Here is a 14,484-nt window from a genome sequence, read left to right as displayed (position 1 = left end):
GCGGAGTAGAACGTGAATATGCTAGGTCCCGTATTATTTAAAAGGTGGGTCCCATTGAAATTTGGGCTCAAAGTTGACCCATTAAACCATTTTTTCCAACACTCGACCCAAGATAATCTAGATTTCTTATATTTAATTTTTAATTCATAATCATATCCAATTTCTTCGATCAAATATGCCCCTACGTGTTGATTTACAAAACCTGCAAAAAACTTGAGGTGATTATATTAACATCACAATTTTTGCTGTTTGTACTACATTTTAATTGTAATGAAGGACCCTCGTTTTTTTTTTTTGGTTAATTTTTGCATTTATGTCCATTATTTTTTTTTATCGTGTTTTTATCCTCAAAATTTTATCAATTGGCATATTTTGTCTCTCGTGACAGCCAAAACATTGTTATGAGAAAGATATATGACTTATTTACCCAGAAGATCAATGAAAACTACAAAAGTTCGACAAAAAATTTTTCTACATTAACAAAATGTATGCATATAACTCTTTGAAGGTTATAGATGTAAAATATCATGAAAACATTAAGGATATAAGTGTAAAAATTAGCAAAAAATAGATCTTTGTTACAAGTAAAATGTAAATTAAACTGTAGTACATTTTTTAACATAGTAAAGTATTTATTGGTAGATGAAGAGTGAATTATCTTATTTTGAGTTAGATTTTCCTCCTTCGGTAAGAACTGTTTTTAGATTGACAAACTTTGCTTGTGAAGTTTGATCAAGTCCATACACGGCCTATTTTATCTCCTGTTTGTTTGCCATTTTTTCTCCATTTTAGAAGAAATTGGATTGTTAATGGGCCCCACCAAGCCTTTTTTTGACTGACCTCTCACAACGTTTAAAAATTTCAGGCTTCCAACGATCAAAAAATGCATTGTTATGTACTGAAAATGGGAAACAAATATAGGCATAATCGATACAGTTGATTTGATTTGTCAGGATTGACAAAGTCACCTCCAACTCATTGACTATCATGACAATTAGTAAAATGAATTTTTGTGGACGAGCTAGGTACATGTGCAACTATAATGACGTTAGTAATTCTGTTTGCGTTGTTGAATATTTATATAAGAGTAATGCTATCTAGTTCTACTCGGATTGCAACTCCATCTAGATGGCGCTAATGTAATATTAATTGATAGGTAGAATTAAATAATTTATTTAATTTCACATTTCAATTATCCTATCATTCAGTGCCATCTAAAATGGGATCGCAATCCATTAGAGCTACATAGCATTACTCTTTATATAATAATGATTTTCGACATTATTTAATATTTTATCTATCCAATGTAATATACATACAAGACACAGCTACTCCAAAAACAAGACACAGCTACTCCAAATTGTAGATATTGAAACTTCGCGTCCGGGGTGATGTACCACGAACCGATGCTGCACATTTACGAAGTGATGATCTTTTTTCCCACAGAGCCACTTCCGTATAATTGCCTCGATATTTTTTGTACATCTGAATTAATTTGATATCTATGTAGCAAATGTCACTCAATTTACTACTATCTAGATGGCCGGCATATGACATAGATTGACTACTTCTCAAAATAACTTAACACCACCTCACCCTAAGACAGCATATGTCACCTATTAAGTCGACCCATGAGCTGTTAGGATGAGGTCACATTAATCACCCATTCCCTTCTAATACCCCTATTTGTTTACAATTCTCCACAAATTTCATTTTTTTTTTTCTAAAATTCATTTTTAACCACATATTTTCATAATAAAATATTTTGCAGGTAAACATTAAACTTTTCCATACTTTTTAATTACACATTCTCTATAAAATCATATGAATTAGGAGAAATAATAAATGTTAATTGTTCCAATTGTCACTGAATTTAGGTCCATATCTTTGATTGGTCACCGAAATTTAAAATGTCGAGTTTTGATCACTGAAATTAGGTTAATGTCTTCGATTGTTTACTGAACTTAGATCTATATCTTAAATTGCTAACTAAAATTTAAAATGTCGAGTTTTGACCACTGAACAATGAAATATGTCGTACGTTACTCACTAGCATAATTGTTAAATTTTGAAAAATATCGAGTTTATAGTGAATAATGTACAATATTTTTCAAAGTTTAGTGAGTAATATACAATATTTTTCAAAGTTCAATGGCTAAAACTCGACATTTTAAATTTTCATGAGCAATCGAAGACATGAACCTAAGTTCAGTGACCAAAACTCGACATTTTAAATTTCAGTGACCAATCAAATATATGGACCTAAATTCAATGACCACGGACACAATTAACTCACTCCCACCCCACTTGTTATTTTGGAGATTCATGGAATTTTTTGACTTCAAAGGTGGTGGCCCCATTTGGATTTTAGGACTTGGTGATGGTTTTTTTTCAAATTTGTTTCTTTAAATGTGCTCATTCATCGGTAGAATATCTGTCGTAGAAATGTCGGTAGAGGGGTGAAATTCATATGGTTTTGACGATAGTGGAGGAGGCAGAGGGAGGAGAGGAGAAGAAGAGAATGATTAAAGAGTTTTTTTTTTTAATATTTTAATAATTTATCTCGACTCATTTGCACTTTTTAAAAAGTTTAGGAATAAAATTGCAATTTGTTCTTTATTTTATTTATTTATTTTTTTTATTTAAATAGGAGGATATATTGATAATTTTACATTAAACATGTAAATAAGGGTGAAAATGCAAAAATTTGAAACATAAAAAACGTTTTGCACACTATGGGTCAAACGTAGGAACGTTTTATGCTACTAAGTCATAAAAGGAAAACAAGAATGTCGCAACATGATTGGCTCAATTTCTAAGCAACTTATTTCCATATTATTTTGGTGCTAAGCACAGGGAAAAAATAATCAAAATCCATCCCCAACCTCCACTCTCCACTCCAGTCTCCACAAAATTTCATCCTTCTATCAGTGTGCATAATCATAAAATTTACCCAATTTAGGAAGAGGATAATTTTTTAAAAGGCCTTTATTTTACAGGCGAGGTGAAAAATTTTGTCAACACCTCTCTTACGAAATATCCTCCATTGAAATTTTGAAAATCTTTCTAAATTCAGGAGTTCCCAATTGAGATTTTAATGAATTTCAATGAAATTATTTAAAATCTAAGTATTCATAATAACTCATGAATTTATAAAACTTTCATTAATAGAGAGATTTTAGAATAAGGTTTTTGAACAAAACTTCGATAGGCAAGAGGTGTATGCAATTCCTCTTCTAGTTTGCAATAGTTCATCAAAAGAGAATACACTGTTCTATTTCCACTCTAAACCTCTTGGCTCACCTGGGATATAAAAATAAAGATGGATTCTCCTTCTTGTTGATTGGAAAAAGAATAAAAGGCTGGTGAACATTGTTTAAACTCATAACTCTAAGATGAATAGCATGAATGAGCCAGTTTCAACATGCATCTCTCTCCCCAAGCCGTGGCAAACCAGCCTTCAACGAATGCCAAGAATTTAGGTATGATTGTGGCATGACTATCTGTATGAAAACCATGAATTACAAGCTTCCACTTTGATGCAAATTAGTATAAAAATTTGTATGATAGTCTTGGTTTGGAGATTTGAGTCAATATGATCACCAAGATGCAAGGAACTTTTCTTGCTCTCAATGTTCAAGCAGTAATACCCTCGTCAAATTTTTAAGAAGTCTTCCTTGCAAGTTCAATATATCTTTATATTTTCACCTTTTTTCCCCAGTGAGCAGAATTCAGAAAGAGAGAGAGAGAGAGAGAGAGAGAAAAAAAAAAAAAAGAACTTAAGCCAATTGACAAGCCAAGGAATTAATCATTAAGCTACAAATTTTGGATTTTTGCCCTCGGACTACTAGAAACTTGTATTTTGAGGAAAACACATCAAGTCGTCAAATAAAACCTTTTAAAATAAAAAAGCCATTTGGAGAACTCCGTCTTTGATCATCAAACAAATTCTCAACATACACTAAATGTCAAAATAGTAAAAACACGAATATTTTCATAATGAATATTTTCAAGCTATAATATTTTAGTGGTTGGGGACTAACTACAATGCCATATATAAGACACATTTTGCCCTAAAATCAAAATGTTCAAAAGCAGTCATCTTCCATGGAGCATTCTTTACTGTCTGGATATTAAGTATAAAAATACGAACCATAAACTGCAATGACTTTCAGTTGATTGAACAGAGAATGGTAAATTATTGAGGCTTTAGAAGAATGATGACACGATGATGCCCAATCCGACTTTCACTTATACGACCAAGGTGCCGAAGTACCTTGCAAATCAAATAATATCACAGATTAGAGTCTGGAACCATATAGTAACAACACAAGTATCTTATATGCATTCCCATTTGCCTTAAATATTAGCCATATAGCAAGGTGAGCCTAGTATATGCTCTGACTTTCTGTGATTTTTTGTACTCTGTCCAAATACTTCTAGAATTTATTCTCCCCCAGCCCCCTGCCACGAACCAATTGTTAATTTCTGACCAAGCCACCGATATCAGAAATGCCTGATAAGGGGAAGTACTGATAGCTAGCTACATGAATTAACCTCAAGCAAAGAAGTGTAATACGGCATCAAGGCAATCGGGATAAGGTGTTTGTCTTCAGAAGCTTACATGTCAAAAGATGATGTGTCCTTTGGGGTGAGCACTAGGTGCAGGATGGTTAGGGTAAACTATAATAAATAAAATTTTAGCTTTTCTTCTTTCTTACCAAATACTAATAGCCAGCTATCAATCATGCCATTAGTGTTCTAAAACCCCCACTATTGAGGCCTGCACAACACCCAATTTTGAGGCCTACAATCAAGTCCAGAAAAGGAAAGAATTGAGGAGAGAAGCAGTTTCGCTGATTCCCAAATCCCAAGCAGGTTTTTTTTTTTTTAACATCCAAATTGAGATCATAATCACTAGAACACATGCTTTGCATACAATTTCTCAGCTTATAATTTATTTCTCCATTGTTGTAAAAAGTTATTTATGACACTTTGTGATGAATTATCTAAGCCTAATTCTTTTTGACAACTCAATATATTCAGCCTTTGAGAATATTAGAAAACAACACACGAAAGACATACAAGTATACAACCCAAGCCTGACTATTTGAAAAGCTCATGTGTTTAACTGATTCTTAGTGAAAGATATATTAGCAAATTTTAGAAGACATGTTCGTGTTAGAAGTAATACTATGAATAGAAATATATGTTTCTATATCTTTCCTCCATTACACAAAATAATTTATGATCAAACTGTTGGAATAATTAATAATTCCATATGTGGGCTTCACATTCGATTGCAAAATTTTACGGGTTAGACATATGGCTCATAATGATATTTGTATTTGGGCCAAATTTATTAAGTGATCAATTGGGTCTTTTACACCTTACGTGTTGTAATTAATTTTATGTGGTAGTTTAAAGTATGTGGACCGGAAATAAACCCTAATTAGAATTCTAGTTGTAATGGGACGGCTCAAATTATTTTTAATATATAAAGGCTAGGTCCCCTCTCCTCTCCATATGTTTCATTAGCTTGCCCCATTGATAGCTAATACTTTTGTGAGGAGTAAGGTGAGGAAGATCTTGACTGCTATTACAACTACTATTTATATCAACAATGATTTCCGCAGTTATGAATTTGGTTTATTAATTTATTATTTGGTGATTCTTGATTCTTAACATGATTATAAATAAATATTAACAATTGGTATCAGAGTCATCATGCTAAAATTGGAATCCTTCATAATAAAAATAATATTCTATTTCGATTATTTCAAATATTTGTTAAACACTTTACTAAAATAAAATAAAAGTAGGGGTCAACTTTGCATTTAATGTTTAGTTCTGTGTATAACATACAATTCATATGTGATGAAATCCAAAAGGACACCCACCTGCAAAAGCTGAAATTTGGTTTTCTCTCTGCCTCTCTCAAACGGCTGAAACTTATTTCTATATCATCATACACACTATATGCACTTGCACATCAATTCTTCTTGGGTTGAAATTAGATATTAGCACTGTAAAACCCAAAACTCACCTCTGCCATATGACTCCTTGAACTTCTTTCCATTATATTAGAATTCAAAACGTCAAATAACATCTTGAATAATCCACAAAATCAAAACCCATCATAATCCAAGACTGAGTTTTGTGTTAAGATTCGTCGAGTCAACTCAGTTCCCCTCTTTCCTTGTCAACACCCTCCATCACAACAATAACAACAGCCCATTCCCCGAACCAAATGCTCAATTTTGGGTTGTGCAAAATTGAGTCCTCGCGAACTCGCCTGATAATGAGAGATCAGGTTGAAGTAATGGGTCGGATTTTGGAGCCAGCAGGGAGAAAAGTATGGTGGATTTTAGAGCTCTAATTTTATTCGGCCGGCGAGATGAATATTTGATTTTGGATTTTTTTTTTTTTTTTGTCTTTCATAATTTTGGCCGTGTGTATTATATTTGGAGACGGGGGCTCCTGTTGTAAATAGCTGATTTTCAAGCCCCTGTTTGCAATTACAGATTGAGGGGTTAAGTTTGTAAATAATAAGAGAAGGGCCTGCTTGTAATTTAAGAAACTGGAGGACTTGGTTTTAATTTTAAACCTAGGGTCAGATCGCAAATTTAAAAAAAAAAAATTGTTTTGAATTGAAATTTAAGGGTTTCAAATTGGATTTTTAAAGTTTTGACCCTAAAATTTCAATTTTGATCCAAATTAAAATTTTATTTAAAATTGACCCGTTTAAAATAATAATAATAATAATTGACAACTTTTATATTTTCGTTAAATGTATAATTATTGTTGTTATTATTTGTTCGTTTAAATTTCGCCTTTTATATATATTAAAATTTTGTTGCCAATTTTAGTTCTCAATCACATGTGAATTTTGCCATTCATCGATTAATGATTATAATTGTTCCATGATTATTATTTTGTGATTGAATATTTTCTATGGGCCTTGCGACGATTCTTGTTTTCCCACTAAGAGAAATATTTTGAAATAAAAATGGGTGGTAGTTGCCAAAGTGGCACACTCATTATTATTTATTCGATTTTCTCTACAATAAAAATACATATATTTTTGCTCAACAACTTTTGATTTATTGCATATAATATCTTGCCCAAAAGTGTTATTATATGTAATATTTTTGAAAAATGGCATGAGAAAGTTAACGAGTTTATTTTGGTTTAGAAATTTCCTTCTGTCCAAAGGTGTTGGTGTTTCGAAAACCAGTGTAATTTTGTTAACTGGCTACATGATGCGTTTTAAGAGTACCTTATAACATGTTGTATTGTCGACCCAAAGGTGACTTTATGATGATGCACTTAGGCTCTTACCGTAATAAAATTCATATCTTTCGATTTAAATTACAGATTATCTAATTAATAGCCCATATTAATTAGTTGGATATTTCATCATCCATTTGATTGCATGCATTACGTTTGGATGATATTGAGTGTGATATTTTATGTTTCCACAGTTTATAATGCATCATCTCTTTCAAATCAATTGTCTGCTATTGAAACCTTAACTGTGAATAATTATGTGAGATGAAAACGAGACGTAGAAATAGCACTTGATCTTTTGGGCTTGGATTTTGCAATAAAGAAAAAGCTTGAAAAACCCACAGATAAGAGTACCGTTGAATATGTAGCCGAGCATGAAAAGTGGAAAAGGGCTAACAAACTCTGTTTGAAAATCATTAAGCGGTCGATATCTGATTCCATTCTAGGTGTCATCCCTGATAATGAAAATGCCAAAAGTTTTATGGATGCCATAGGAGAAAAATTTATTGAGTCTGATAAAGCTGAAACTAGGGATCTGATGGATAAATTTATGAGCATGAAATATAATGGTACAAGTGGTGTTAGGGAGCATATCATGAAAATGATAAATATATCATCTAAGCTAAAGGCTCTTGACATTCCCATTGCGGAGCCTTTCCTGGTCTATCATGTTTTGAATAGCCTTCCTAGCAAGTTTAATCAACTTAAGGTTGCTTACAATGCTCAGCAGGATAAGTGGAATTTGAATGACCTCATAGCAGTGTGTACCCAAGAAGAGTATAGGATGCGCCGTAAAATTGTTGAAACTGTGCAATTAGCTTTTCAGCCATCACAAAATAAGGGGCCTTCTCATAATCATAAACCTAAGTTTCGTAAGGGTAATAAGTCTCACCGAAGTCAACAGAATAAAAATTTTAGTGGTCCAAAAGGAGTTATAAAGAAAAATTATCAATGCAAATTCTGTATAAAAAAAAAAGGGTCACTGACAGAAAGACTGTTTTAAGTTCAAGACTTGGTTGGAAAAAAAGAAGAGTTCTTCAGGTATTCCCTTGGCCTTAGTTTGTTCTGAGTCTTCTTTAGTAGATGTACCTTTGAATTCTTGGTAGTTAGACTCGGGAGCTAGTATTCATATTGTGAATTCCTTACAGGGGTTCATAAGCAAACGGAGGCCAAGTGAGAATGAAGTAAGCTTGAGCGTTGCAAATAGATTTCAAGTGAAGGTTGAATTCATAGGAGTAGTGAAGTTAACTTTAGAGTCTGGTTTTTATCTTGTTTTGGAAAATACAATTTATGTACCGTAGATGAGACGGAATTTAATTTCTATACCAAAATTTGATGCTTGTGGTTTTACATTTAATTTTGGTAATGAAATGGTTAAGTTATTTAATGATTCTCGTTTGATTGGAAATGACATTTTATGTGATGGTTTATATAAATTTTCTTTGGCTTCTTTTAGTGATGTCTCGTGTGTTACAAATGTATCAAAGAAAATGACTTTAATTCGTGAATCATCCTCTATGTTGTGGCATAAGCGATTGGATCATATTTCTAAGGATAGAATGAAAAGATTAGTAAAAGATGAGATACTTCCTTCCCTAAACTTCTCCGATTTTGACACATGTATAGATTGTATAAGAGGAAAGTTAACTAAGTCTACGAGGAAGGGTTCGACTAGGAGTAATGAAATTTTGGACTTAATTCACACTGATATTAGTGGACTTTTGCTTTCCACTATATGTGGGAATAAATATTTCATAACTTTCATTGATGATTTCTCACGATATGGATATGTTTACTTGATTAACAACAAATCACATGCACTTGAGAAATTCAAAATTTTCAAACTGGAAGTTGAGAAACAATGTGGGAAAAATATCAAAGTTGTAAGATCTGACCGAGGTGGTGAGTACTATGGGAAATATGACGAGTCTGGTCAAAATATGGGTAATTTTGCAAAATTTTTACAAAAATGTGGAATAGTGCCCCAATACACCATGCCAGGGACACCTGAGCAGAATGGTGTTTCTGAAAAATGTAATCGAACTTTAAAAGATATGGTTAGAAGTATGATGAGTGGAACAAATTTGCCTGAATATTTGTGGGGTGAAACCTTGAAAACAGCTATGTATATTTTGAACAGAGTTCCAAGTAAAGCTGTTGCAAAGACACCTTTTGAATTATGGACAGGACGTAAGCCAAGTATGGCTCACTTTAAAGTTTGGAGATGTCCAGCTGAGGTTAGGATTTATAATCTATTTGAAAAGAAATTAGACCCTAAATCAACTCCTGGCTACTTTATTGGGTATCCGGATAGATCAAAGGGATATAAATTTTACTATCCAAATCGCGGCACTAGAATTGTGGAGTCCATTACTGCTAAGTTTCTGGAGAACGATTTTGGAGATAGTGGGAGTTCCACGTTGAGAGAAATTCTTGTTGAACCTAATCAAGTTGTAGTTTCAGTTCCTGTTATACAGGAAAGAGTTGGTTCTCAATTAATTGAAATTGTTAATGAAGATCAGAGGAACCAGGAGGAATCTCCAATTCCTTAAACAACGATTGAATCGGTTCCTGAACCACAATTTAGGAGATCACAAAGGGAAAGAAGATCTGCATTGCCCAGTGATTATGTTACATATTTATTGGAGAGTGATTTTAATATTGGGCATATTGTTGATCCTGTAACTTATAATCAAGCATTGACAAGTCCTGAGACAGATAAATGGATAGCTGCCATGGAAGATGAAATGAATTCCATGGAAAGGAATAAAGTTTGGGATTTTGTTGAACTTCCTCCAGATGATAAGGCTGTAGATAACAAGTGGATTTTCAAAAGTAAATTAGATTCAAAAGGAAATGTTGAACGAAAGAAAGCAAGATTGGTTGCAAAAGGCTTCACTCAGCGAGAGGGCATTGATTATGTTGAAACCTTCTCCTATGTTTCGTCGAAAGATTCTTTTCGAATTATCATGGCTCTTGTGGCACACTATAATTTGGAGCTTCATCAAATGGATGTTAAGACAGCATTTTTGAATGGAGATCTTTCTGAAATGGTTTATATGAAACAGCCTGAAGGTTTTGTTGTGAAAGGAAAAGAGAACTTGGTATGTAAATTAAACAAATCATTATATGGACTTAAGCAAGCATCTCGACAGTGGTATTTGAAATTTGATGAGGTTGTGACATCTCTTGGTTTTGTCAAAAATATTATTGATCAATGCATTTATCTTAAAATCAGTGGGAGAAATTTTATTTTCCTTGTATTGTATATTGATGACATTCTACTTGCTAGCAGTAACATAGGGCTGTTTCATGAAACAAAGAAAATGTTGTCTGCTAATTTTGAGATGAAAGATCTTGGAGAAGCTTCCTATGTACTTGGCATTGAAATACATCGTGATAAAAATCGTGATTTATTGGGACTTTCATAGAAAGCTTATATACGACGTGTTCTAGAAAGGTTTAATATGCAGAATTGTGCACCTGATGATGTACCTATCATAAAAGGAGATAAGTTTAACAATACTCAATATCCAAGGAATGAGCTGGAAATGGAGTTTATGAAGATGATCCCATATGCTAGTGCTGTGGGGAGCTTGATGTATGCTCAAGTTTGCACTAGACCGGATATAGCCTACGTAGTAAGTGTCCTTAGCAGATTTCAGTCTAATCCAGGAAAAGAACATTGGAAAGCAGCTCAGATTCTGATTTTGCTGGATGTCAAGATGATTTGAAATCAACCTCAGGTTATATTTTTACATTAGCTGGTGGTGCCATTTCTTGGAAAAGTGTTAAACAAACTTTAGTGGCATCTTCTACTATGCAAGCTGAATTTGTGGCATGTTATGGGGCTACAGTTCAAGCCGTTTGGTTAAGAAATTTCATCTCTGACTTGAAAGTTGTTGATTCCATCTCAAGACCGATCATCATCTACTGTGATAACAGTGCAGCAGTATTCTTTTCAAAGAATAATAAAAGTTCTGGTGGATCAAAACATATTGACATCAAATATTTGGTCATTAGAAACAGAGTCAAAGAAGGGCAGACGAAAATAGAACATATCAATACAGAGGCGATGGTTGTAGATCCCTTGACTAAGGGACTTGTTCCAAAAGTCTTTAAGACACATATTACTAATATGGGTATTGTGGAAACATTTGATATTTTTGGTTAGTGGGAGTTATATATGTAAAGAACTACGTTTTGGGTTTGATCCCTTTACGGGGTACGTAGGCAACTCATATGTTTTCGGGTACAGCCCCTTCTGATAATAAAATAATTTTTTCCCTATCCATGAACTATTTTTAAGCATACATTTGACTTATGTCTTTTTATATTATTGGCATCTTGAAATATGACGTATAAAGACATAAGATGAGTCTCTTTTAGAGGCATGTGGCTTCATTTTGATTCGAAGCATTATGAGGACCGATCTGAGTTAGCACAGTTTTTTATCACATTTGGTGCTAAGTTCATACCACATACTACCACATTGGTTGGAGGATAGGGATCTATGTCGATAAGGATGTTGACATTTGTAACTGTGGAATGGTCTTACATCTCTTAAATTGGTGTAATGACTTCCATGTTCGGTGTTAATATTCTTGTTGGACCGGATCATGTTACGTAAGGTGTCATTATTGGAGCTATACTTTTGTGGCCACCTATGTAGTCTAACCCGGGTGTTAAAACTTTGTTATGGCAATCAAATGTTTGCCCAACTGGGAGAATGTTGGAATAATTAATAATTTCATACGTGGACTTCACATTCGATTGCAAAATTTTACGGGTTAGATATATGGCTCATAATGATATTTGTGTTTGAGCCAAATTTATTAAGTGATCAATTGGGTCTTTTACACCTTACGTGTTGTAATTAATTTTATGTGGTAGTTTAAAGTATATGGCCGGAAATAAACCCTAATTATAATTCTAGTCGTAATGGGACAGCTCAAATTATTTTCTATATATAAAGGCTAAGTCCCCTCTCCTCTCCATATGTTTCATTAGCTTGCCCCATTGATAGCTAATATTTTTGTGAGGAGCAAGGAGAGGAAGATTTTGGCTACTATTACAACTACTATTCATATTACAATGGATTCCGCAGGTATGAATTTGGTTTATTAATTTATTATTTGGTGATTCTTGATTCTTAGCATGATTATAAATAAATATTAACACAAACAAATTAAATCCACTTACTGTCAGTGTTGCTTTCCCTGTATTATCAAGTTTCAATGCAGGCCCTTTAATATCAGCTTCCAGAAAGAAATGTTTTCCTTTCACTACATCATTCCTCGAGATCTCCCTTAATTCCTGCATGCGTTATGGCATATTCAGATTCAAGGAACAAACTAATTATGGGGGAGATCCTTAAAAGGGACAACTAGACATAGCTCTATTTGCAATAATGCATTTAAATATTTAAACAGAGCAGCATTGAACAATGGTCTGTGAATGAGTTGGGACCAACAACAATGCAGATACCTCAGACAATTATAAATCCTTAATCATTAAGCACTTCAAAAGGGAAAAGAAAAAACATATAACTCAACTTCTCTAAGCTAGATTAACTTACCAGAGCTCTGTCCAACATATTCTCCGATAGCTGTAAAAAAAATAAAAATAAAAATAAAAAATTAGAGGAGTAATCAGGATGAATGGATTCTAGCAATTTTCAGGTGAAAAGAAAATGTCAGAGCGAGGAACCTTCTTTCTTGGGGCCATGATAATCTGGGCATTTGCTTCAGCATATGTTGCCATGTCATTAATTGCTGCATTTACCTTATCCAGAGTGAGCCTTTGTTTCATGTAGCTACAGTTTGCTAAAAGTTACTAACGAGATACTTTGTTGCTTTGTTTGACATTAATTTTAGCATATACGAAATGCAATCAACTTACGATGGCAAAGCATCCAGTTCATCGCTAGTAATGTACCACATTGGAGGGGAAGCACGACCCTTCTTCTCCTGGAATCAAAGAGGACTTTCAATATGATTGTAGAGCAGTCTCTCATGTCACAAAACACAATACAGATGTCCACTTCATATAAAAAAACAATCTTTGGAATAAATGGCCAAAAGCTTGTCTAAGGGAAGATGATGAAGGCTTCACTAGTATTTTCCAATTGTTATAGCAATAAGGGATCCAACATGCCCCCCCCCGCCCCCCCTCTCTTTTTTGGATCCTTTGTCATAGGCAAATTGCAAACGAAGGATAGTTTAAAGAAGTGGAAATTTGCAACTGAAACCGAGTTTGTTTTGTACTATGTTGCTGAAGAGTCCATGGACCATCTTTCCTCCAAAGGTCTATACTGTGCAAATATTTGGTAATATATTAACATGAAACTTGGAGGGACTGAGCATGGAGGTACAAATTGAATTGGCACATTAACATGGTGGAGGGTGAGGACCTCGATATTTTGGTGCTTGAATTATATTGTTCTGCTACTGTGTATTGTCTCTGGAAAGGTGCCATAGAGGGTTCTAAAGCAAATGCATGCCTGATCAAACTATCTTTGAAGAGATTATACGGAAGCTGGAAAAAGCTTTGAATTGAAGAGATACAAGGGTCACAGCATAACTGGTAACTTGGTCAGGTCATTGGTAAGAGATGATTGGATCATCATTCTGGTGTAAGCATTTGGAGTGTGACTTTGAATTTGGAAACGCCTCTCCATGTTCTTTACGAGGGGATTATGCTGGATTAAATTCTTGCAAGTGTCAATGATTGAAAAACAAAATATACAGAAGAGAATTCTGAACCACTGTACTATGTTAGCATCCCCAGTTGTCAGTTCAGTTCATTTTCAATCATCTATGAGGTCACGGTCAAATGTGCTACTTTTGGATAAGTGGAACCACTTGATCTAAGAGCTGAAGCCCCTCACGTGTAGGCAGGATTCATTTTTCCTCATCAAACCTTAAACACTTGCACACTTTCATAAAATGAGTGAGGTCATGAGACTTTAACCTAGGAGCTTTGAGAACCACTTGATCTAAAAGCTTAAGTTAATACTAAGGACCACATTTATATTATTTTAATCTTGCCTTCAACACGAAATTATCTGATGCCTTTCATTGAATAAGAAGAGGTGCAAATCAGCAGAACTGATCAATAAATCTCAATCATACCCAAAGTAATCAGTACGAATATATATGCTTTACCTTATAGATAAACAGCACTCATCCCATT

General features: G+C 33.8%; 1 protein-coding gene across 1 annotated transcript in view; it reads right to left on the bottom strand.

The window, feature by feature from the left end:
* Nucleotides 1-3,930: 3,930 nt before the first annotated feature.
* LOC111389622 (spindle and kinetochore-associated protein 1 homolog) overlaps nt 3,931-14,484 on the bottom strand; it is a 12,625-nt gene continuing 2,071 nt past the window's right edge. The window contains exons 3-8 of the mRNA XM_023014548.1: nt 13,639-13,827; nt 13,192-13,259; nt 13,000-13,105; nt 12,869-12,898; nt 12,493-12,606; nt 3,931-4,276 (exon numbers count right to left, since the gene is read on the bottom strand). Of these exons, the coding sequence (XP_022870316.1) occupies nt 4,199-4,276; nt 12,493-12,606; nt 12,869-12,898; nt 13,000-13,105; nt 13,192-13,259; nt 13,639-13,827 (585 nt within the window). The 3' untranslated portion in view covers nt 3,931-4,198. The remainder of the gene's footprint in view (nt 4,277-12,492; nt 12,607-12,868; nt 12,899-12,999; nt 13,106-13,191; nt 13,260-13,638; nt 13,828-14,484) is intronic.

This window comes from Olea europaea, unplaced genomic scaffold (assembly GCF_002742605.1).
Source record: "Olea europaea var. sylvestris unplaced genomic scaffold, O_europaea_v1 scaffold602, whole genome shotgun sequence".
Taxonomy (NCBI): domain Eukaryota; kingdom Viridiplantae; phylum Streptophyta; class Magnoliopsida; order Lamiales; family Oleaceae; genus Olea; species Olea europaea.
This window is presented reverse-complemented; position numbering and strand designations above follow the sequence as displayed.